This window comes from Mytilus galloprovincialis, chromosome 3, assembly GCF_965363235.1.
Source record: "Mytilus galloprovincialis chromosome 3, xbMytGall1.hap1.1, whole genome shotgun sequence".
Classification (NCBI taxonomy): domain Eukaryota; kingdom Metazoa; phylum Mollusca; class Bivalvia; order Mytilida; family Mytilidae; genus Mytilus; species Mytilus galloprovincialis.
In genome coordinates, this window is record NC_134840.1 from 41,936,335 (window position 1) to 41,962,408 (window position 26,074).

The 26,074-nt window shown below is 31.2% G+C and overlaps 1 protein-coding gene across 3 annotated transcripts in view; it reads right to left on the reverse strand.

The window, feature by feature from the left end:
* Positions 1-3,977: 3,977 nt before the first annotated feature.
* Positions 3,978-26,074, reverse strand: part of LOC143067971 (lysosomal-trafficking regulator-like) — a 68,014-nt gene continuing 45,917 nt past the window's right edge. For all 3 annotated transcript variants that reach the window (XM_076241649.1, XM_076241647.1, XM_076241650.1), the window contains 25 exons: positions 25,403-25,415; positions 24,224-24,363; positions 23,092-23,160; positions 22,219-22,353; positions 21,415-21,588; positions 20,735-20,811; positions 19,906-20,094; positions 19,360-19,505; positions 18,152-18,257; positions 17,077-17,138; positions 15,154-15,365; positions 14,461-14,705; positions 13,848-13,914; positions 13,279-13,429; positions 11,164-11,304; positions 10,585-10,802; positions 9,995-10,219; positions 9,454-9,646; positions 8,971-9,107; positions 8,370-8,468; positions 7,792-7,934; positions 7,083-7,180; positions 6,752-6,908; positions 5,781-5,855; positions 3,978-4,340 (listed from right to left, as the gene is read on the reverse strand). In XM_076241649.1, the coding sequence (XP_076097764.1) occupies positions 4,217-4,340; positions 5,781-5,855; positions 6,752-6,908; positions 7,083-7,180; positions 7,792-7,934; positions 8,370-8,468; positions 8,971-9,107; positions 9,454-9,646; positions 9,995-10,219; positions 10,585-10,802; positions 11,164-11,304; positions 13,279-13,429; positions 13,848-13,914; positions 14,461-14,705; positions 15,154-15,365; positions 17,077-17,138; positions 18,152-18,257; positions 19,360-19,505; positions 19,906-20,094; positions 20,735-20,811; positions 21,415-21,588; positions 22,219-22,353; positions 23,092-23,160; positions 24,224-24,363; positions 25,403-25,415 (3,396 nt within the window). In that variant the 3' untranslated portion in view covers positions 3,978-4,216. The remainder of the gene's footprint in view (positions 4,341-5,780; positions 5,856-6,751; positions 6,909-7,082; positions 7,181-7,791; positions 7,935-8,369; positions 8,469-8,970; positions 9,108-9,453; positions 9,647-9,994; positions 10,220-10,584; positions 10,803-11,163; positions 11,305-13,278; positions 13,430-13,847; positions 13,915-14,460; positions 14,706-15,153; positions 15,366-17,076; positions 17,139-18,151; positions 18,258-19,359; positions 19,506-19,905; positions 20,095-20,734; positions 20,812-21,414; positions 21,589-22,218; positions 22,354-23,091; positions 23,161-24,223; positions 24,364-25,402; positions 25,416-26,074) is intronic.

The following is a 26,074-nucleotide window of genomic DNA, read 5'->3' on the forward strand; positions in this document are numbered from 1 at the left end:
AATTTCCACAAAAATAAAATGTTCCCTCAATCTACATAAATTAGTCGACAAAAATAAGTAAATCCACAGTATTTTGATACACTTAGAAACAAAACTTTATCAAAGTTGTTCATCTTTATACAAATATGTGTTAACCTTTCAATGATCATTTACAGCTCTTTTGGTTTAAAACAGCAGACATTTAGGGTACATATTGGACTGTTTTTGTTTCCCATAGCAAGGCTAATACATATTACATATACACTAACATTAATCAGTTTGAAAGGTATGAAATGGGTCATATATGTCATAGAAATTGAAGTATTGGAAAATCAAGATAAAGCATGGGGGAAATTCATATTGAATAGTTATGTGTATGTGATAGTCCCAACAAAAAGGTTTTTCAGCTGGAAATGTTCATAGAGATTTTTATATCTAAAAATAGTTCTTTGTTTTTAAATATCATTCTTTAAAAAATACAAAAACTGCTTGATTTTGACACATATTTATGAATGAGAAATACTGAGCATATAAAAAAAAGACAAATACTGCCCTTGTGGATTAAGGCTATCCTTTATTTCACATATTAAATCATCATTGGTTAATTTCTTGAATTGTCAAAATGCTTTGTAAAATATATGTCAACATCTCAGCTTGTATTGTCCCTAATTATAAGTACTGATGAAAGATGATAAAAATTCAAAGATTTTGTTAAATCAAGACTAGAGAAGCAAGCAATAATCATATTTGAAAATTCTAACTAGCGTATTCTTTAATGTCTAAAAAAATAAAGATAAACCACAGAATTAAAACTATTGAGTAAGTGAGACAGAGCAATGTTTATATAGTTATATAGCAAAATAAGATATAAATAAAATTAAGCATATACAAATGGAAGTTTTTAACGACCTTGACAGGCTATACAGCCCTTGCACGGTCGGTCAAAAGCATAAAGGGAATATCATGTTCAATATATTTACATGTCAGAAATGCTGCCTAACATATGCATGCATATATACATACATATTTTGTCTTGTACATTTGTAAAAAGGTTTACTTTTAAAGTACTTTTGATATGATATTTACAGTTATTACAAAGATTTCTTTGCTAAAAATTTTCATAAATATAGAGATAACGAGTTTGCACCAAAGTAGAACATATGAATAAATAAAAACATTTTAATATAAAATATGTAATTAATTTCTATTAGAAACTGAAAATCTTACTTTTTAAAAGAAGATAAGTATTGAAAGACACAAATCCTTAGCAATAATCAAATAATTTTTATTCTTTTTTTTAATTATATTGCCTAAATTAATAAAACACCACAACTCTTTTCCCAAATTTTTTTAAATAAATCAACTTAACATATAAGCATGCATATACATAGGCATACATAATGGTTTATAATATTTGCAATGAAAGCTCTGGTTGCAACTACTAATAAATAAGACTACTGATAAAAAACTAGAGGCTCTAAAGAGCCTGTGTCCCTCACCTTGGTCTATGTGCATATTAAACAAAGGACACAAATGAATTCATGACAAAATTGTATTTTGGTGATGGTGATGTGTTTGAAGTTCTTACTTTACTGGACGATTTTGCTTCTTACAATTATATCTATAATGAACTTTGCCCATTAGTAACAGAGAACTATATTTGGTAAAAATTTAAATTACATATATTTACCAAATTAATGAAAATTGTTAAAAATTTACTATAAAGGGCAATAACTCCTTAAGGGGTCAATTGACCATTTAGGTCATGTTGACTTATTTGTAGATCTTACTTAGCTGAACATTATTGCTGTTTACAGTTTATCGCTATCTATAATAGTATTCAAGATAACCAAAAACGGCAAAATTTCTTTAAAAATTACCAATTGGAGGCAGCAACCCAACAACCAGTTGTCCAATTCATCTGAAAAATTCAGGGCAGATAGATATTGACTTGATTAACAATTTAACTTCTTGTCAGATTTGCTCTAGATGCTTTGAATTCATAGTTATAAGCCAAAAACTGCATTTTACCCCTATGTTCTATTTTTAGCCGTGGCAGCCATCTTGGTTGAATGGCCAGGTCATCGGACACATTTTTCAAACTAGATACCCCAAAGATGATTGTGGCCTAGTAGTTTCAGTGGAGATTTTGTAAAAGATTACTTAGATTTATGAAAAATGGTTAAAGATTGACTATAAAGGGCAATAACTCCTAAAGGGGTCAACTGACCATTTTGGTCATGTTGACTTATTTGTAGATCTTACTTTGCTGAACATTATTGCTGTTTACAATTTATCTCTATCTATAATAGTATTCAAGATAATAACCAAAAACAGCAAAATTTCCTCAAAATTACCAATTCAGGGGCAGCAACCCAACAACCGATTGACCGGTTCATCTGAAAATTTCAGGGCAGATAGATCTTGACCTGATAAACATTTTTATCCCATGTCAGATTTCCTCAAAATGCTTTGGTTTTTGAGTTATAAGCCAAAAACTGCATTTTACCCCTATGTTCTATTTTTAGCGGTGGCGGCCATCTTGGTTGGTTGACCAGGTCACGCCACACATTTTTTAAACTAGATACCCCAAAGATGATTGTGGCCAAGTTTGGATTAATTTGGCCCAGTAGTTTCAGAGGAGAAGATTTTTTGTAAAAGATTAATTTAATTTATGAAAAATGGTTAAAATTGACTATAAAGGGCAATAACTCCTAAACGGGTCAACTGACCATTTTGGTCATGTTGACTTATTTGTAGATCTTACTTTGCTGAACATTATTGCTGTTTACAGTTTATCTCTATCTATAATAATATTCAAGATAATAACCAAAAACAGCAAAATTTCCTCAAAATTACCAATTCAGGGGCAGTAACCAAACAACCGATTGACTGATTCATCTGAAAATTTCAGGGCAGATAGATCTTGACCTGATAAACATTTTTATCCCGTCAGATTTCCTCAAAATGCTTTGGTTTTTGAGTTATAAGCCAAAAACTGCATTTTACCCCTTTGTTCTATTTTTAGCCGTGGCGGCCATCTTGGTTGGTTGACCAGGTCACGCCACACATTTTTTAAACTAGATACCCCAAAGATGATTGTGGCCAAGTTTGGATTAATTTGGCCCAGTAGTTTCAGAGGAGAAGATTTTTGTAAAAGATTACTTTAATTAACGAAAAATGGTTAAAAATTGACTATAAAGGGCAATAACTCCTAAACGGGTCAACTGACCATTTAGGTCATGTTGACTTATTTGTAGATCTTACTTTGCTGAACATTATTGCTGTTTACAGTTTATCTCTATCTATAATAATATTCAAGATAATAACCAAAAACAGCAAAATTTCCTCAAAATTACCAATTCAGGGGCAGCAACCCAACAACCGATTGACCGATTCATCTGAAAATTTCAGGGCAGATAGATCTTGACCTGATAAACATTTTTACCCCATGTCAGATTTGCTCTAAATGCTTTGGTTTTTGAGTTATAAGCCAAAAACTGCATTTTACCCCTATGTTCTATTTTTAGCCGTGGCGGCCATCTTGGTTGGTTGACCGGGTCACGCCACACATTTTTTAAATTAGATACCCCAATGATGATTGTGGCCAAGTTTGGTTTGATTTGGCCCAGTAGTTTCAGAGGAGAAGATTTTTGTAAAAGTTAACGACGACGGACGACGGACGACGACGGACGACGACGGACGACGGACGCCAAGTGATGAGAAAAGCTCACTTGGCCCTTCGGGCCAGGTGAGCTAAAAATTTTAATTTAACTCTGACATAGTCATCAAATTCCAAATTGTTACTTGGATAGTAATTTACAGAAATAAATATTTAGTAATGCAAACTTATAAACTTTATAAATATCTACCGGTATACATATAAAAAGCTTATTTCATAAGCCAAAATAAAAGTATATATCAAAATACACAAATATTTAGTGTACTGTGTAGTACATATCACTTGATAATGGAAGAATATCTCACTTTAAAACAAAGGCATTTAAAAAAAATAAAACAACATCTCATCATTAAAATCATGAAAGTTCACATTTTATATATCAATATTTATATGTATTTTATTAATGTTTAAACTGGTAAGTCATTTGAATTCAATGATGATGATGGAAGTTTTTAACGACCTTGACTGGCTTTACAGCCCTTGCACGGTCAGTTATTTGAATTCTTCCCTCTATAACTAAACAATTTTGCTGTTGCCTTCTTATGGTTGTCAATATTACAGAAAAGCTACAAATTTGTGCGGTAACAGTTGTTTGCTTGAGGATGGTGATTCCCACAATGCAACAGTTCCATCTGATAGCGTTGAATACAAACGATGTGAATCATACGTAAACACAACACTGAAATATACAAGATAAACATATACAGATATGCTTCAAATAAAAAAATACAATAAAGGAGTAGGGCCAGGAAAGCTTAAATTTGGCCATAAAAACTGAACTTTGTGATATCACATCTGAAAACAACTATATAAAATCTCCAAAAATTCAATTTTGAATAAAGTAGACATATTCTATTGTCTGCAATTTGTTTTAGATAATGTTGAAAGTTTATAACGTATGAAATTTTACATGATTTAGCCATATATTCTGTTAAAATTCATTATTTAGATATATTTCCTCCTGAAAAAATATTGGCCACACCCTATGACCAAAATATTTGAGGACATTTAAAGTCATATGAAACCTCAAATTTAAATGCACATGTTTTTTTAAATGGATAGTATTCATTATCAAGCTTATGTACATATACTTTTGTCTGAAGAAAATTCTTTAATTTGTTCATACTTAGAAGTTTACTTTATTTGAATTGCATGCTTCCAGGAAGCAATTTGCCAATATATTTTCCGTATGCAAAGTGACCTCAGCGTGACCCTCTCATAAAAATCGGGTGATCACAATACCCATGGACCTGTCCTTAAAATAAACTATTATCTGATTGTACATGTTCAACATGTGCTCAATATCCACGTTTAATTGTTGATTGTTTACTATAAGGTGTCAATCAGTAAACTTCAGCTTCTAAACAGGACATTTAAGTAGCTGCCATATTTTCACTTCATAACAGACAGAGAGAGAAAAAAATGATGATTATACGATATGGTTGCGTAAAAAATGATAAAATTGAGCACAGAAGACTAATTTTATGATATATACATGCATTGGTTCAAGAATTGGATAAACATTATTTTTCACCAGTCACTCATTTTATATGACTTTAAGGGGATACTACTGATTTTGAACTAATAAATAAAAAACAAGAATGTGTCCATAGTACACGAATGCCCCACTCGCACTATCATTTTCTATGTTCAGTGGACCGTGAAATTGGGGTCAAAACTTTAATTTGGAATTAAAATTAGAAAGATCATATCATAGGGAACATGTGTACTAAGTTTCAAGTTGATGTTACTTTAACTTCATCAAAAACTACCTTGACCAAAAACTTTAACCTGAACTTCGCACTATCATTTTCTATGTTCAGTGGACCATGAAATTGGGGTCAAAACTATAATTTGGCATTAAAATTAGAAAGATCATATCATGGGGAACAAATGTACTAAGTTTCAAGTTGATTGGACTTCAACTTCTTCAAAAACTACCTTGACCAAAAACTTTAACCTGAAGCGGACAGACGAACGGAGGCACAGACCAGAAAACATAATGCCCCTCTACTATCGTAGGTGGGGCATAAAAATCAAAGAAAAGCATGTATACATAAATGGGTGGAGGGTATTTATACCTTTATGACAAAAGTAAGAACACAAGGAAAATAATTACCTGATAACTGGTTTTAACATGAGATTCTCGGTTTGTAGATCTCGGAGATGTCTTAAATCAACTGTACTCCATATCCTTTTAATATAAACAGAAATGTATGAATTATCAATACACAAAATATTTATCAATTATATATATTCAAATGACTGGGGTTTTTTAATGCACCGAAGTAGTTAATTACAGAATGTGCATATAGTTTCAGAGTAGATAATTGATTAACAAAGTAGTAAACTTTTTACTAGCCTTGTTTGTGATGACACACAATTTTGTTTAAAGAAGTTGTAATCTAGATTTCCAAATTATTTAAGGAATGACTGTAATATTTTTTCTGTCTATGAAGAAATAACATAAAAAATTTGGTGCACACAGAATAACGCGCGTAGCGGGTTATTTAACAGTGTGCACCACATTTTTTATGTTATTTTGAATAGACAGAAAAAATATTACAGTCATTTCTTATAATTTAATTCTAAATTTCATTTTAAACCGTAGAAAACCATGAAAAAACGTTGATAACGTCACGGTCACATGACTAAATTATGTCTATGGGCTCATAACAAAATAACGTCAGCCAATCAGAAGACGCGTTACATCCAAAATTAAATTATTTCAAAATGACAATACCCTGAGTTGATGTATTGACTCTCCCTACATTAACTGAAAAGAAATTACAGCTTTATACTAGAGAAATTGAAATTCTACTAAAAATAATTGATTCTGATACATGAAAACTTTTGTTATGGGTATAATGTATAATAAACTCATCATAGATACCAGGATTAAAATTTTATATTTACGACAGATGCGCATTTTGTCTACAAAAGACTCATCAGTGTTGCTCGAATCAAATGAAATTTAAAAGGCCAAATAAAGTACGAAGTTGAAGAGCATTGAGGACCAAAAATTCCTAAAAGTTTTGCCAAATACAGCTGAGGTAATCTATTCCTGAGGTAGAAAAATAAAATAGTTACCTTATTACACCATTATCTAGACCTCCTGCTATTACATTTATAGACTGTCCTTCTGGTGCTGTAGAAAAAGCCAGGCAGTTAATCACATGGTCCTGAGAGATGTACATATGTATGTATTCACCATTTATACTGTGTAGTTGTAAACAGCTTCCAAGTCCTACAAATAAATGGACAGGTTTACATTTTTCCTTTGTGAACATATATAAGACAACTATTAAAAAAAATATTCTTTGAAATAAATACCTGTATTCTAAATTTTCACATCTTACCATGTTTCCTAGAAGCTGTTAGGCAACTACTATTGAGACCATGTACTTTAAATATGTTTTACCTTGTCTACTTGCTGAAGCTATATCTCCAGCCGTTGGGCTAATGGCTACAACATCTACTCCATGACTGTGACCTTCAATTGACCTCACATAACTTAATCTGTAATTGACAAAATGTGCTCAATTTTACTGTTTGAACATGAATATCAAGTAAAAAATGAAGCAGTTGCTTATGACATTATTACACATGCATGCTATGCAACCCTCTGTACTTTTACAGGCTTCTATGAATATCAATCTATGAATATAAATGTCCAACTGATATATAACTCATCTGTTAAGTCTGATTGCTTACATCTATCCTTCACAAACATAAAATAAAAGTTATGGTGACACAGTGACCTCATGGCAACGAACTGTCATGATGTTCAAATGCTTCAAATTGCAAAATGTTACCTTTCCCTGATTATCAATTCATACAGAAGCTTATCAGTAACAATACTCAGATCTAATTCGTATCTTATTTAAAAGGCTGAAAGTGCATTTGCTAAAGTATGGTTCCAATGTTTATTAGATAAGTGCCACCAATTTTTATCCAACAAAAAATTGAAAGATGGCATATTGACTAGTAATATTCATTCTAAAAAATCCATTTAATGAAAATTATTGTTCTAGTATTTTTTCAGACCTTTAACTATCTTCTTTAATTCAAATTGATAGAAAAAAAAACAATAAGTATAAGAATGGTAAATTATTGATATAAAGACTTACCTATTTAAGTCCCATATAATACAAGATCTATCTTCACTGGCACTAACAAATATACTGTAAGCCTTACATATGACTATCTGTGTAATCCTTCTAGTGTGACCATATAACACATGTTTTACTCCTTTAATCTGTATATCACTTGTCTGCAAGTATAATGGTTAATCTTAGTAATGTTTTACCTTGATTGAATGATTGGTTTGGGCTTAACACCACTTTCTCACTTTTTCACTTTTCACAACCTCTGCGTGTACAGGCTAGGGATACAGTAGTTCAACTACTTAGACCAGTAGGCCACCTGTTATAACTGGATACCATTTTATTACTGTATTGCAAAAGTCAACATTTCAACTGTTTTAAAGGATAACATCTAAACACTTTTTAACAGTGGTATTTAAATTTTCATGATCAATGCACATTGTTTTAAAGATACTACTTAATTAATTGATTTATTCTTTAACCTCTTCTTATTATGAATATACAAGAAAATCTTTCCAATGGACATAAAGTAAATCACAATAAATCAATCAATCTAAAATATTTGTAAAAAAATAAATAGAGTTAATTTTAAGCTAAAATACCTTTGCTTGATTGAAGACAGTCTGATAAACAGTAATAGATCCACTTTCACAGCCAACAAACAGATGTGGACAATCTGCTATGGCAGCTATATAGGTAACCTAGAAAACAAAAGTATATAAAATATTTCAAATTGTTACAATTAACACTCCAGCCCACACAATTTTACTACAATTCTGTCAATAGTATATCTACCCATGATCACAATATCAAATAGTGTTGTAAATAAAAGGACACCATAAACATGTTTCATACTACGCACACTGCATGTTCAGAACACTTGCAACAACTCTTTGAAGTTTCAATGTGGCCTGCTGAAAGGCTAAATTTCTGTCCTTATCTAATATATTCTAATTTTCATGTGGCTTTCAAAATTGCCATCCAATCATCCCAGTCAAACCCCTATTACAGGGCTTTACTATTGTATTTTTTTGTTAATATGCTATTGTCTTGAATATGCATGAAATATTTACCACTGGATGTTAAGTAACAACAACCAATCAATCAGTCTTATGCTGAATATGGTTGAAAGTTTATATAACACATAAACCTACATAAAATATCTTAAATTAAGGTTTCAGCTATAAAATGACTTGTTTTTACCTGATCATAAGGACTGTGTTGTATGAGATTAAGGTATGGTTGTTCTGGTTTGTTGTTTATTCTAATTATACCATCTGGAAACTTCCATGTCACTATGGCTGCCCATACTACATCTGTTGTGTTGTACAAGGAGGATCCTAAAATTAAAAAATCTCTAATTTTAATCTGATTTCTTAGACAATTACCGGTAATACATCTATTCTATAGATAACAGGAGTAATGGCTTTAAGACTATTTACCTGAATTGGCATCAAAGCAATCACAAAGAAAAAAATCCCACTCAAAGCAGTCAATAGAGAGCTTTTAAAATGCCAAAAAAATCTTACATGTTAAACCTTTCAACAATAGATGAGTACAGCATTAAGTGAAGCAGTGCTATTTGAATGAACGGTTAAGTTATCCAAATAAATTAACATAATCACAATACAATTTTTACTCATAAGTTGGTACATGTTGTAATAGCAAAAACATGTTTTAAAATACCTTTCTGTTTGCTGTGCATAGTAAGACAACAGGTATCAACACCTACACCAATGACATCACCAGTAGGAAGTGGTAAAAGGGAGGCAACTACTTGTGAATACTTTTCCTGCCATACTACTTTTGGTGGTGGATTTGCTGGAGAGCCAATGTAATTTCCCCATTTCAAACCTTCAACAGTGTCTAAGGGACTAGGCTGAATAAAATGTATAACATTGAATTATATCAATCACTTTATATTTTTAACATACATATTGTACACATAGTCATTTTAAGGTATTGAATAATCTTGTTTCAATAAAAATTAAGTAAAATATAAAAAGATTAAATATGTTAAATATCACAAAAAAGTTTTTTACTGGTCAAAATATGCACTCTATGTGAACAATAAAGCAGTAGATAGCTTCAACATTTATTGGATGTCAAGGTCAATATTTGTATTCATCAAAATTTTCTATAAATTATAAATCTAAAATATAAGCTATACATATTTCCCTGACTGAACATAAATAATAAAGTTTATTGTTGTTGTATTGCCACTTACTACATAGACAAAGCCATGATCAAAATCCTTCTCAACGCTGACACTGTACGACTGTTGTACTAATTGGGAGATCACTTTGGACATACTTTCTCTAACAATACTTCCTGGTGGATGTGGATGTCGGAACAGTTGTTTAGGGGTCTGACCATATGTATTGACCATGGTCTTCAAGGCCTGTCTTTTCAGTCTGTCTTGGACACCATCCACATTGATACCAAAGTATGTCTGAAATAACAGTACATGCACTTGATACTTTCATTATCTGGTAGGAGGGTTGAGTCATTAAAACCAGTTTGATTAAGCCCTTGTCCATCATATTTCTTAGTTTGTTTCTTAGTATTTTACATAGGTAAAGGAGCCTAACTCTAGAACAATTGAAACTTGATCTGTGTTTTGTGATAATAGTCATTGTGTAAAAGTTTCATAACATTTAGTTGAGGCAAACTTAAGTTAGAGAACAGAAACACATTTTGGGACATTTATACATACATTGTACAGAGAAACAAGGGTAATTGTAATTTAATCCTAAACCTGATGAGTTAAGAATACAAAACCAATGTCTAGTAATCAGACAATCAATATCTACTTACAGCTGGATGGAATACATTAACAGCCTTTATTGCTGCCTCTCCTTGTTGTTTATAACCAAACACTAGATCTATCCAGTTATGGAGGTTTTGTCTGACGTAATCTGATTCTAAGGCCTGACGTAGAATCATTATAAACAATCTTGGATTATCTTTACACCAGGCTGGTAAAGTAACATCTGATACTTCTTCATTGTTCTGTCTTTTACCGAAGTCGAAACCTTTAAAAAAAGAAATCTTTTATGTTAAAATTTCTAAAAATCTTAATTTTGCCAGCTTCATGGTTTTGGTTTTAAATTATTTCAAAAGCTATGGACAAAAAGTTCATTCTATTAAGATAAGTGGTGATTATGTGTTTTCAACTTTCAACTTAATTCTATTAACATTAAATCTTTAAAATTGCAAAATAAAAAAGATGCACTCAATAATAAGTTGCAGTTTTTATACATCTAATTGTGTTCATTTGTATCAACCTTTCAATCTTAACTTCTCTTTATTTCCTTCATTTCTGCAAAAACCATCAATAGTATATTCTAATAACTGAATGAAATTCAACAATTATGTAATAAGTAAATAACATACCTTCAAAATTCCTGAGAAACTCTGGGAAAAAGAAGAATTCAGGGATCATTTCTTTAAAGTCTGTTGTTGATTGAGAGCTAGCTAATCTCCAACACGTCTCCATGTTATGAAATGTTCTATCTGGTATATCAAAGTTATTGTCTGGAAATCAAACACATTAAAATTAATATAATTTGATACATAGATGGAGGCATAATTTAATGAACGAATAGCATTTAATACTAATACATGTACTGTGAAATACAATATTACATATGGAAAATACATTTACTCTCTGAACTTTTAAACTGTTTAAGTTTTTTTAATAGAAGAATAACGAATCAAAAAGCATGAATTTTCACATACGGTAATTTATTTTGACAATCAGAAGAAATATACCATACTTGGATATCATTATTGGGTTCTTACTGTCATAACAAAGCATAGTATAGTTTGAACAGAATAATTGTAGTAAAAACATTAGGAAGACTTATGGAAAAGCTGTAAAACTGTAAAAATATAAATGGGGTATGTGTCTATTGAACACAGATGATGTCCCGGCTTGCATATAACTTTATAAAGGGACATTACTCAAAAACGAACCATAAAAGTGATGCTACCCAAATTTGTTTATCATCCGAGTATTGTGGAAATAAGTATTGTGTATACATGTAAGTTTCATAAAATTTGGTTGAGGCAAACTTAAGTTAGGGAACGGGAAAGGAAAAATTCAGCAACTTTTGCATTTGTAAAGGTAAATTTGTAGAAACAGAAAAGTGACACCACCAAAATTCAAACTTGATTTGTATTTGGTAGTTACACGCTAGTGTATAAGTTTCATAACATTTGGTTGATGCAAGTAAGGTTAGCGAATGGAAACTTATTTCAGTACATACAGAAGACAAGAGTGCACACACTGAAATGTCTCGCCTTCTTTACTAATCATTGATATTATGTTGAAAGTCCTAAGTATAAAGCGTTATTACAACTGTCACATAAACTTAACATTAAACAAGATAGTTAAACAAAGACCAATAAACTATGAAAATGAGGTCAAGGTCAGATGAACCATGCCAGGCAGACATGTACAGCTAACAATGCTTCCATACAACAAATATAGTTGACCTATTACTTATAGTTTAAGAAAAATAGACCAAAACACAAAAACTTAACATTGTCCAATGAACCGTGCAATTGAGGTCATGGTCAAATAAAACCTGCGGGACTGACATATAGATCATAATATATTTCCATACACCAAATATAGTTGACCTTTGGCATATATTAGATAAAAAGATCAAAACTTAAAAACTTAACTTTGACCACTGAACCATGAAAATGAGGTCAAGGTCAGATGACATCTGCCCGCTAGACATGTACACCTTACAATCATTCCATACAACAAATATAGTAGACCTATTGCATAAAGTATGAGAAAAACAGACCAAAACACAAAAACTTAACTATAACCACTAAACCATGAAAATGAGGTCAAGGTCAGATGACACCTGCCAGTTGGACATGTACACCTTCCAGTCCTTCCATACACCAAATATACTAGCCCTATTGCTTATAGTATCTGAGATATGGACTTGACCACCAAAACTTAACCTTGTTCACTGATCCATGAAATGAGGTCGAGGTCAAGTGAAAACTGTCTGACGGGCATGAGGACCTTGCAAGGTACGCACATACCAAATATAGTTATCCTATTACTTATAATAAGAGAGAATTCAACGTTACAAAAATTCTGAATTTTTTTTTCAAGTGGTCACTGAACCATGAAAATGAGGTCAAGGACATTGGACATGTGACTGATGGAAACTTCGTAACATGAGGCATCTATATACAAAATATGAAGCATCCAGGTCTTCCACCTTCTAAAATATATAGCTTTTAAGACGTGAGCTAACACCGCCGCCGCCGCCGGATCACTATCCCTATGTCGAGCTTTCTGCAACAAAAGTTGCAGGCTCGACAAAAATGTACTTCATTTAAACTTTGGTGGATAGTCTCATTGACAATCATACCACATCTCCATAATTTATAAGGGTAAAACTTAATGCCCCCTCAGCTATGACGGGGGCATAAAAATGTGCAATAAAAATAAATTAAATTTTGAGTACTGGTACATACCTTGATAACTGACAAACATTTTGGTGTATGGAGGTAGTCTAACAAGAAAGTGTAATACAATCCCACTGTTGGAATAATGGCTGCCATAATGGTATGGTCCAACTCCTATAGTAGACTGATCATCATTTCTCTCAAACTCTGCCTTTAATGCCTGTTAAAAAACAAAACAAAAGGTATAAAATTATCATAGTCCTTCACTCAGTACATATCTCCTCTCTTAGGTGATCAAAAATACTCTTGATTCTGAATAGTTATGTTTAATTTATATCAGCTATATAATTAGTTTGGTCCTACTACATGTCATACAGTCTTTTCAGAACTTGCCATTCCTAAAATGTCTGGAATGTAAGCTCAATTATATAACAATATTCAGGAAAACAAGTTTTAACTAAAAACACACATAATTTCCTTTTGCCTATACTTGAAGTGGAATATTGAATATCCTCTGCAAAAGGATAAATGTTAATACTTTTCATTTAAGTAGCTATGATAAGAAAGTTTCAAATAATTTATTGTTCATCACGATAACATGCACACATATATAAACATATCTAAAGAGAATAAAATACCTCATAATTATCTTTATATTTCCTCTCCTTGCTTTCATCTTGTACAGATATTGGCTTTGAAAAATTTCTGTAATATAAAGCAAATTATTGAAAATAAATTACTGTGGATTCATTATTATTTGTTGGATACCAATTTTTTTTGGTTTTTGTGGGTACAGGTGAACCAGGAATTCAAATGTTCAACAAAGCAGAGATTGGCAAAGCCACAAAACAAATAAATACGCAGGAAAATGCTGGTTTTCCTCAATCCACGAAAAATTGATATCAATGAAAATAAATGAATCCACAGTATATGTAATTTTTCATGTTATTTATTTTTTCTTATTTTCATATTTGTTTTTTTGTAGTTGTGCTGATCAGGAGTTCTAACAAATTAAATTTACATGCAATATATGTGAAATCTGAGAGGGTTGAATCACTTAACTTCCAATAATTAGATTTTTGATAACTATGAATAAATGATACATTAATACAATAAACCAAATTCACAATTGATGTTTTTCTTTACAGCTTCAAAAAAATAATTTTATCTAGAAAGTTAAGTAAAAGCTTCTCCAGAGTATAAACAGTTATCTACTTGTATTTATTATGTATTCTACCAAAATATCCTTACCTATAACAGTCAGCTTTAAGCAAATTAAGTTTTTCACTAACATAATCTTTGAGAATGAAAGGAAATACAGGGTACTGCATTAAATCATTAAATGATCTTCCAGCTAATTTGTTTAGGTGTGTAAGATAGTCATAGTTAGTCATCAGACTGTCCTTCCACATTCTTGTTATATCCTCAATGTTCTCTGTCTGTACATAATTAGATAACTCAAACTTCATAAACCTCTCATAAAGATCATCTCTCTCCTGAAAATAAAATATCCAACTTTCCTTTTTCATTTTAAATTCTTTTCCCCCTTGTATTTCAAAGTAATATACATATATTTTTTTTTCAAATTTTGTTCAACAATGCAACACCAGATAAAGTAATCACTTCTTGTATGACAAGATAATTGATACAGAGAAAGTTATTTGCTTAAGTTTAATGTATTACTGTATGTGGACATTTGTGTAATGAAATATTATGAGCCTAGAAATGTTTTAAGATCTGTGGTCTGTAACTCAAGAAAAGAGAAAGCCTTATATGCTACAGGTATCTGCCTTTTATTCATTCTAACTTGGTTTTTTTCAAAACTATAAAGATCCAGATTTTAAAATCTGTACAGAATCTAATTTTCCTGAAAGGTATCATTTAGAAAATTAATCTGCTATTTTTTCCATTGACAAAAAGATCTCTTTTGATTTTATAATGTACCTGTTTGTGTTCACATGCAAGTAAACAAGTTTTCCCATTCGTATGAAATATTTCAAGTGCACTGTCCCTCAACTGGTACCACCGTTTATGAATCTCTCTGATTTCATCATAAGGCCAGGTCATGGATAACTGATCTTTGTTGCCTAGCAACACTTGTGTGTAGTTTGCATCAGTGATGGCTTCATCAGCAACAAAAAATACAGAGTTCTCCCCTATAAATAAAGAGATGAATTTATAGCTTCAATATATCACCATCTGACAGACAATTCCATTTGTTAAATCTAGCAAGGGTTCAAAATAAGTTCAGATTAAAACTTAAATTTTACTAAATTTTATCACCGGTATAAGGAAATAATTCGTAAATATAACTCAACATGCAGACATCTTATACGTTCAGGTATTTCACATCCAAAATTTTATGGAAATATTCTTTATAAAGCACAAAAATGTCAGTATTCTCCTCAGAAACTAACAAAACCTTTAAATAGACTTATTAAAAGGGGATATAGTTACGATACTGTTGTCAGGTCATTAAAGATTGCATATTTTGGCTTTAACATTGATTCACTGATAGGGTCTTTGCATCGGAACTAAACACATTTATTTCTAAAAAAAAAAAAAAAAAAAAAAAAAAAAAAAAAAAAAAACAGTTGTTGGCATGACACGGGTTATGTTCTTCTCATATATTTTATGATAGTATGATACTAAACCCCTAACGGGATGGATTGTACCTGATATTCATATGATGAAGACATAATCTTTCAATCAGTTTAAATGAGGTCTGGAGCTGGCATGTCAGTTAACTGCTAGTAGTCTGTTGTTATTTATGTATTATTGTCATTTTATTTATTTTCTTTTGTTACATCTTTTGACATCAGACTCGGACTTCTCTTGAACTTAATTTTAATGTGCGTATTGTTATTCTTTTACTTTTCTACATTGGCTAGAGGTATAGGGGGAGGGTTGAGATCTCATAAACATGTTTAACCCCGCCGCAATTTTGCGCCTGTCCCAAGTCAGGAGCCTCTGGCCTTTGTTAGTCTTGTATGATTTAAAATTTTAGTTTCTTGTGTTTAATTCGGAGTTTAGTATGACGTCCATTATCACTGTACTATTATGCATATTTTAGGGGCCAGCTGAAGGACACCTACGGGTGCGGGAATTCTCGCTACATTGAAGACCCATTGGTTGCCTTCGGCTGTTGTTTGCTCTATGGTCGGGTGGTTGTCGCTTTGACATATTCACCATTTCCTTTCTCAATTTTATTAAAACAATAATATATGTTTCAATAGGACACCATGCCCCACTCACACTTATCAAAAACTTTGGATTCATTTATTTTCATGGGTAAAATTGAGAAAGGAAATGGGGAATGTGTCAAAACGACAACAACCTGAGTACCTATTTTCGTGGATTGATGAAAATTTTCATTTTCATGGATATTTGATTGTGTGGTTTTGCCAAAGTCTGCATACATTCCTATATAAAAATTTGTAATTCGTTGGACAGTTAATCATGAAATCCACAAAACTTGGTATCCTATGAATAATAATGAATCCACAGTATAGTTGTTCAGTGCAATAGTGGATGAACATAATAAATTGTTACTTAAATGCAAATCAGAATACTGTGAATTCATTAATATTGTTGGATATAAATTTTCTTAGGTTTCATGGATGCAGGTGAACCAAGAATTAAAATTTTCAGCGAATAACATATTTTCAATAGGCTTTGTATACAGAGATTGGCAAAACCATGAATTCAAATACCCACGAATATGAAAGTTTTCAACAATCCACAAAAATTGATACCCACAAAAATAAATGAAACAACAGTATTGACATTAAAATTGTTTGAACATTGTTCCATGAAACAGAATAATACATTGTTATGGATAAAACCAGATAATGTAAGCTACCTTACCTACAAGTAATTCCCCTTTGCTTTGGCTGTTAGGGGCAACAGCAGTACATTTACAGGTGTGTCTGAAATTAAACAAATATATTATTTCTTCAAACTATATCAGCATTACAGTTACTATAAATAACTATATTTTATGAAAATGAATATGTCTTCTTCGTGAATATGTAACTACAGATTGTTTGATAGCATTTTCTAGCTGAATATCTTTACTTTATTTAAGTGCCAACACCCCTACATCATGCTTGATGATTCACACTGTTTTAAATCAAACTGTTTCAATCATGCAATCAAGATGGTTTGAGTATATTTGATGCACTAGGTTGCAATGAGGTCAAACTTAGAATGTCTTTTATCAAAATAAAATGAATGACACCTTTTCATGCTGTACTGCTGCATGGAAGTAACATTAATATAAACACAGACATTTATCCCCTAAAGTTATTAATTTCATAATAATCAAATGAGCAATTCAACATCAACTTAAAATCTGATATACAAAACAATTATCGTTTTTTTCTGTAAAATTGTTGTGCCTTTACTCAGTCCTTGCCTAAATAGATGATGAAGGCTGTTTGTAATGTTTGAACAGTTGATATCCCTCTTTACCCAATTTCCTAGGTTGTTCCCACATATAAAGAAATATGCAGGTGTTTTTAAACAATTTTTGGCTATTATGTATGATTTATATGGCAATCATGCATAGTCTTAAAGTACATAATAGTGAGAAAAATCGATAGGAATAAACTATTAAGCTTATTCATGTAATTACAAACATTCATTTTAATGATAATAGACAAGGATAATGAGGATGGTCATATCAAACATTGCAGCGAAAATGTGTCCACAAATGGTACAAGAATAACTTGATTTCCTCTTGAGTTTGCTTTCATTTTTAGTGTTTTGAAGATAATTCCTTTATCAAACATTTTTTTCATATAGTTAAAATTCTGTGGGTATAACAAGTTCCAAATACTCGAATGTAGGCTGTATGTAAGTTGAAATGAACGAATTATGCGGCGAATATGGGTCACATAATGTGTATATAAAAAATAAAACATTGCTATGAAACACTAACTGTATTTTTTCATTCCTATAGAGTTGATATATAAGTGCTGCTGAATCAGACATCTGATGGTCATCTTCAAACAAATAAATCAATGGTGGGTCAATATTCTCTGCCTCTGTAAAATATTTAATGATCACATCATTCAAGTTGTAGAAAGGGTAGCAATTGCAGACAATAAACTTTAATTACATTGAGAGTTTTTCTTATTATTTTCAACATTATACCTTGAGAGTTCAGGGTTCTCACTAAGGCTTTTTGAAGGCAAGTCCACTGGGAGTCATTATTTTTTGCCATGGCTAGTCCAGCAGTGAGAAGATGCAGTTGCATTAATATATAATATAATTGTTTTTCCCATGATAAAATAGAGCAAGGAAATTACTCAAAAATTAGATTATTTTTAAATTTTTGTTATAAAATGATGATATATGTGCTCAACTGATACAAAATAGTGAGAACCCTGAAAGTTTATAATGAACAGTCTATTCAGAAAAAAATACTTGTTTTTCTTCTCCTAAAGTTTTGAAATTAAGATAATTCCTTTTAATAAAATAAATATCATTTAAATCAAATTTGATGAGTTTAAGCAAACTTGCATAGTTGAGTCAACATATAAGCCTGTATAAATATGCTGAATAAAAGCAATAAGATCATCATTGTTATCTGAAGAATAAAAGTTAATGCTTGTTTCTGCTAGATCATAAATGTAACCATCTGTTCTGATGAACTATCACTATAAGTCTGTCAAAACTGAGGTTATTAGTTCCAATCCCACTCATGGTAGATAAGTTTAACTCCTATCTTTATAGAATAAAATTGCCAGGTACTCCGGCTTACTCTACCAATAAAACCTGGCCACAAACACTCATTTGTAGTACAAAATATATAGCCCTGTTCAGCTTTCCTAATAAACTGAGCAGACAGAAGAATAATCTGAATGAATAAAGCCTGTATCTTAGATTGCTATATTAATGAGGCAAAGCCTTACAGAAATTTTGCAAAAGAAATATTTTAACAAAAGCTTTTTAGAATTAGCATTATTTTTTTTTTAGACATTACCAGTTCTGATACTTTCTTCTGAAAAAGACCAAATTTGATTACATTTTTGTAAAAGGAAAACAATGCCAATGCTTCATCAATTAACAAAATTAATTAATGTGATTACTCTAATGTGATGAAATAAATTAGAATCTTACAATTAAATTAAATTCTTTTAATACCTAATTTTTCTCTATGTTGTGTCAGTAGAAATCTTGGGTTCAGTCCAAGATGACATCTCTTTAATCGTTTTCTAACACGACCAGGACCTTCTGTTGGATCTAACTGCCATGATTTTGGATAAGACTTTTGGCAATGCCATACTGCCCTGGTAAAAAATAATGTACAAATTTTTAAATAAAGTTCACATTCTTAAATGACTATTTCTTTAAACGTTTGAACACACAAGACATAACTTCTATTAGATGTTTATATAACTTCATTTTAATAATATCAATGAATATCATGTGTGTCAACAAGTATACCATAGTTAAGGTGAATCAAGTTGCTGTCAAATTTCAGAATAAATAATTTGTTGAAATATGACTATAAAATTATAAATGCAACCTGTGTTTTATGTTTAAAAAGCTACGAAAAAATAATTTGTAGCTTCTTAGGTTAGTTCCAGAAGATGTAGGAATTTATTGCCTGCCAACAATACATCAATATATGAGATATTTGTACAAGAAATTATTAGTTTTCCGACTTATATTTATCATTCTAGCTACCTTTCATGTGTGAGATTCTGTACAAGTTCCTGCCACATTTTCTTTATCTGTATTTTTTCTGTCATCTTTTTCTTGACATGCTCAATCATTTTGTTTCTTTCATGAGTTTGTAACTGAGTAACATTCTGTGTGACATCCATGGCCTGCTTTGACAATTCTTGATATAACTTTTCATTTTTGGTCTTTAATCTACAATATAAACATGAATGTTAGTAATTTTTCTTCTTGTATTTAGAAAAAGGGTATTCAATCTTTAATATTTTGCTTTTTATTAATGAAGACAGTATGTATGACAAGGTACTTATGCACTTATCATATTATATTCTTAATTATGCACGTCTTCTTAATAAAAAATCTGTGGAAAATTTATATGCTATAACTTAGGTTTCTGTTGGAACAAATATTTTATACCCTTTATGCTGTAAGGAAAGCAATATTTCTTACAAAAGAATCAGGAAATATTATTGCAGAATAATACTACTTCCATTTGGAACAAATGGTTTGCGGGAACTTCTGTTCCATGAGAGTATAAGGCAAATATTCATTATTGTAAAGGAAGGGAAGTTGCAGCTTCTGTCCTCCCAGATATCATGTTTAACTGGCACATTAGAGTGTTTGTCCTCACTGAAAATCTTCCCTGACTTTCTGAAAGTCAAACAGACTTGTGATACTACTATTAAATTCAGAATTTGTTCAAGGATATTATAATTGGAGTTATTCTTTATTTCAAGTAGAATCAAAGGCATAAATTCATATTTCTGATAGCATTTGGCCTTTTTAACCTATTATTTTAGCAGTAATCTAAAAACTGACAAATAATAAATAATACCTATCATATATTGGTTTCTTCTTCTTTCTTAAGTTTTCTCTCCCTTGTTCTATTTTTGATGCCATTAAACGTCTCTCCTACAAAATAGTTGATTTCATTGTTAAATCTCTTATGCTATTTAAAATGCAATATTTGAAAATATGCATATGAAAATACACATTGAAAAAAAGAACTCTGTTACACTTTCTTTCGAATTCAAATAATAAAATAATTTTACTTACTATTTGAGATTCAAAAATAATTGCTATATAAAAAGAAAAATAAACACACAAAGGTCTTGTTTCTTTTATTCTTTTTTAAAATTCTAAATCTACATCTCTGTTTGAGTAGATAAATGATAATTTCCATTCAAATCAAAAATATTCTCAAATTGTTAATGACAAATATAAACTCTCACATGAGTTTAACATTGATTGATTGTAGGGTGTTTTAACGCCACTATTGGTCTATTTTGTGGCAGCCAGTTTTTATTGGTAGAGGAAGCTGGAGTGCCTGGAGAAAACTGCCGACCTTAGTTAGGAAAACTGACAATCCTGGTCAATTAAGATTGGAGTCAAGTGCACTGCCGGTGCAGGGTTTTGCACTCACAACCTCATTGTTGACTGGCAAGTGATTATAGTAGTAGACCACTTTGCCAACAAGACCTTGATGAGTTTAACATAAACGTCATATGTACTCACATCATTCAGCTGTACAATCTGTGTTTCTGTGAGTACAGCACTCGGTGAGAAGACTGTAAATTTCTCTGATTTGAGTATATTGAGGAACTGGAGAGCATAATCCCTTTGTTGACTGATTAACCAATCTTTCCAGGATGTACATAAGTCATAGATATGGAAACCCATTTCTGTTCCCTTTATAAAATAAATTAGATATTATTATTTTTTGTAATTATATTGATTGCAATTTTATTGGTAAACTATGTTAATATTCACAAATTTTTGCATCAAACTTGAGAAAAATATATCCCAGTGCTAAGGATTTGCCATTCACCTAAACATGATAATATGCCTGTTTCATTAGGAACCATATCTTCTCTTCAAACAAGACATTTACAACTGTTGTCTAAGGTCATATCAAATGACTTAATTGAAACGAAACAATTTAATCTTCATTGGTTCCAAATTATTGACGAAGATTCATCTCTTTCTGAATTAAAAAAAAAATTGGCTTTAGTTTTCTCTGGGTCCTGTCCTTTTTAAACTGGTAGGTTGCTAACACTAACTTAAATATTTCTCTGTCTTACGGTAGTACTCATCAAGTTTGAGCTTGCAGTTGACACATTTCTGAGTATTTCTCTGCCCATGGATACCCAACAATATTAAATCTTTTGTCCAAATTATTACCCTTTTCTTCATCCATAAATACTCACTAATTTTGAGTTTGTGTTTACAAAACTCAGGATTGTCTTGGATTTTATAAATATCTGAGTAAAAACATTTAAATTTGCAATAATATTCTTCAGTTTGCCCACTGGTACTCACCACTTCAGAGTTTGTTGACAAAACAGTTCTGAGTATTTCTCTGCCCCTAAGTTCTCCTTGGATATAGGATAACAAGAATGTTCTGTCATCAAATTGACATCTTGGAGATAACATAAACGTCATCAAACGACCAATCTGTAAAGTTAATGATTGAGTGAATGCAAGGATAAAAGCGTAAAATACATACATCTAGTATGATTGCCAATGACCAACTATCATTCAGAGTTCAAATGACGAAAAGAAAAAATAAACAATTTGTTATCAATGATACTGTGGATTCAGTAGTATAAGTTGGATACCAATTTTCGTGGGTATGGTTGAAAGTTGATTTCAAATGGTCAACAAATTACATATGTTCTATAGGTTTTGCATGCAGAGATTGGCAATACCAGGAAATCATATATCCACAAAAATGACAGTTTTCCTCAATCCACGAAAATTAATCCCAACAAAAATAAATGGATCCACAGTATCTAATATTTTTTTTTCAAATACAAAATACTGTGTCCATAGAACACAATGCTGTGCTCACACTATCAAATTTCCATTTTTAGTGAACCACAAAATATGGGTCAAAACGACAGGTCATGAATTAAAAGAATTTCACATATTAAATGAACATTTGATTTAAATTTTGAATTGATGTGACTACAACTTCATGGTAAAATACGATAACCCAAAACCTTAACCTGATACCGAACTAACCGTCACTTATTATATTAGCCTTTTTTGACACCAAAGAACAGTTTCTAAATAAAATGTACTACAAAGATTTGTCAACTGCGACAAATGTGACAACAAAGATACCTATGTGTCCACAAATTGATACCAACTGTACTATTATAAACCATAAAACCATAAAAACAAATGTACCTGAACTCGTACAATATCTTTAGCTCCCCACATTATCAAGTTCTTATCTTTTCTAGGTAATATCCTGTCCTGAAATTTAGAAATAAAAAATATAAGTTAAGAAATTCATCAATGACCCCATATTCAGATTTGCAATGAAGCTTAAATTTTAAACCATTAAGAAGAAAATGTCATTAATAAAATATGAAGTAGCACATAGAGTGGGGTGCTCATTTTCGCCGGGGACACAATTTCGCCGTTTAAGGATTTTGAGGTGTAAAAACTTCAAAGGATGGCTGAAATGGAAGAAATGTACCGTAAATTATATTTTTATAACAAATATAATATTTTTTTAAACTGAGACAAAATTGCGGCTCCTACCGAAAATGACCGAAAAACGGACAACGATTTTCGGACAATTTCCTGAATAAAAATCACGATTTCAAAGAAGTATTTCTAAGTAAATATTTGACTGAATGCCCTAATTTTGAATTCTTTATACCTTTGAAATGTCTGCTATTCATCTATATTTGCAATTGATTTGATAAAAATTGTTAAAAGCTGCGGTTATTTGGTTTTAAATAGATGTGTAAAAACGGCGAATATGTGTCCCCCATTGACAAAACATCCGGAAATTTCAAACACCCTTTAATCTAACTTTTCAGATGATTTTCTTAAACCAAACCGGTTTTCAAGCTTAAGTATATTTTGCATTTGAAGTTATCTTCATATAGAAATATCAGTATACTTCAAAAACTTTTAGACCTGAACATAAACTGTAGAAAACATGGAAAGATGTGGCGAAAATGAGCACCCCACTCTACCTTATTTACAAATGAAAATTATTCAAGATTTCATATCAAGATTTTATTTCAAGATTTTTTCAAATGAAATTCTTACTATGGTCTATTAAATTCATAATACATAATCATGAATTTAACAAATTGCAGAGCAAGGAAAAAGTTCAATATCATTTATCCGATGATGGACAAAAAAAAGTTTGAGTACATTTGCACCTGTCAAAAAAAATAAATTATTTTCACCTATGCAGATATAAAAACACATCTGCATTTTCCTTTGAAAACTCTAGCAGACCAATTGCTGAGGAGTTATATAAGCATCAAAGTGTTCATGTATATACACTCCAACTTACCTGAGACAATGTTACTTCCAATGCACGGTAGAGAAACTCAAATAAACGTCTAATGTATTTTGTTTCTATGGTAATAGGCTCAGATTTTTCCAGTAAATTTAGTTTCTTTTTGCCAGGTGTCTTTTTTATTTCATCAAGTTCTGTAATCAATCAGTAGAAATGTTATTTTACTTATTACTGATTATGTTCAAAACCTTCAAAATAACTGAACATGTCTTCTGCAAAGCTATTGCTGTACATTTATGTATGAAAAAATACAACTGCATATTAGGAAGGCTGGTTTATCTTTTTGTCCTTTTGTTTTTTTGCCACGGCATTGTCAGTTTGTTTTGGTCCTTATAGTTTATGTCACCTCTCTTTTACACTAATTAGGTATATGAACAGAACTACTATGACTATACGATTGTGAACTGACTATGTGTTAATACGTTGTATGTTTGCTTTTTTTTCTCTTATTATTATTATTTTCTACTACTGGTAGTAAATTGTAAATGAGGGCTTCAGGGAAGATAAGTAATTGTAGCTAACTGTGTTTATCCTCTTCAAATAAAGAATTTATTATTATTATATTATTATTATGACAGTTGTTATCCATTTGTTTGATGTGTTTGAGCTTTTGATTTTACCATTGGATTAGGGACTTTTCATTTTGGATTTCCCTTAGAGTTCAGTATTTTTGTGATTATACTTTTTACACCTCATAGCAGTTACTTTAAAAGATCTTTTTAAAAAATAAAATATATATTTTTCAAGTACAGATCTAGATAATATGCATATTTTAATACCCAAACCATTGAAAAGTTTGTAATTAACAATCTTTATGAATAGGGATCAATAACAATGTTACGGTATAAAGAGCTAAATGCTGATAGAAACAAGAATATGTCTCAAGTACACGGATGCTCCACTCACACTATCATTTTCTATGTTCAATGGACCATGAAATTGTAGTAAAAACTCTTATTTGGCATTAAAATTAGAAAGATCATATCATAGGGAAAAAATGTACTAAGTTTCAAGTTGATTGGACTTCAACTTCATCAAAAACTACCTTGACCAAAAACTTTAACCTGAAGCAGCATGAACGAAGGGAAGGACGAACGAACACACAGACAAAAAAACATAATGCCCCTCTACTATCGTAGGTGGGGTATAAAAATTCTTTATTATCCAACTTACTTGATAAAACAATCAGGGCCCGGTTGTTCAAAAGTGTCGTTAAGCTAACGCAGTCGTTAAAGTGTCGTTACCCTGTCGTTAAATTTAACATAATCGTTAAGTGTTGTTCAAAATTTTTAACGCTTAACGCAGTCGTTAAATCTGTGTTAAACTTAATCACTTCACATACCTCGATTAAACCCCTAACGCAGTGTTAAAGATGGCCGCCTTAGACTTAGCCTTGTTTCATGTACCAATTCAAAGAAAAGAAAGAACTTTTAGAAGCAAAGAAGAACTTACCCTAGACTACACTGACACAGAACTTAGAGCACGCTACAGATTTGGGAGGGAAGGCATTTTATTCTTATCTGATCTAGTAAGGGACAAGTTGACACGTCAGACAAACCGGAATCATGCCCTCAGTGTAGAACAACAGATAATGGTGACATTGAGATTTCTTGCCAGTGGAAGTTTCCTCCAGGTCATAGGTGATACATTAGGTAAGACTATATACTTTTAAATGCTTCAACTGTTTACATATATGTTTTCTCATGATATAATATTTCAATTTGAGAACTTTAAGCTAAATCTTAAGTGGCAATTCATAGTGTACATGCATTTAATGTTGCATTGTTTCTTCCATACTCTGCACTACAGTACAATATTTGTTTACAAAGTAATTGGCCAGTCATT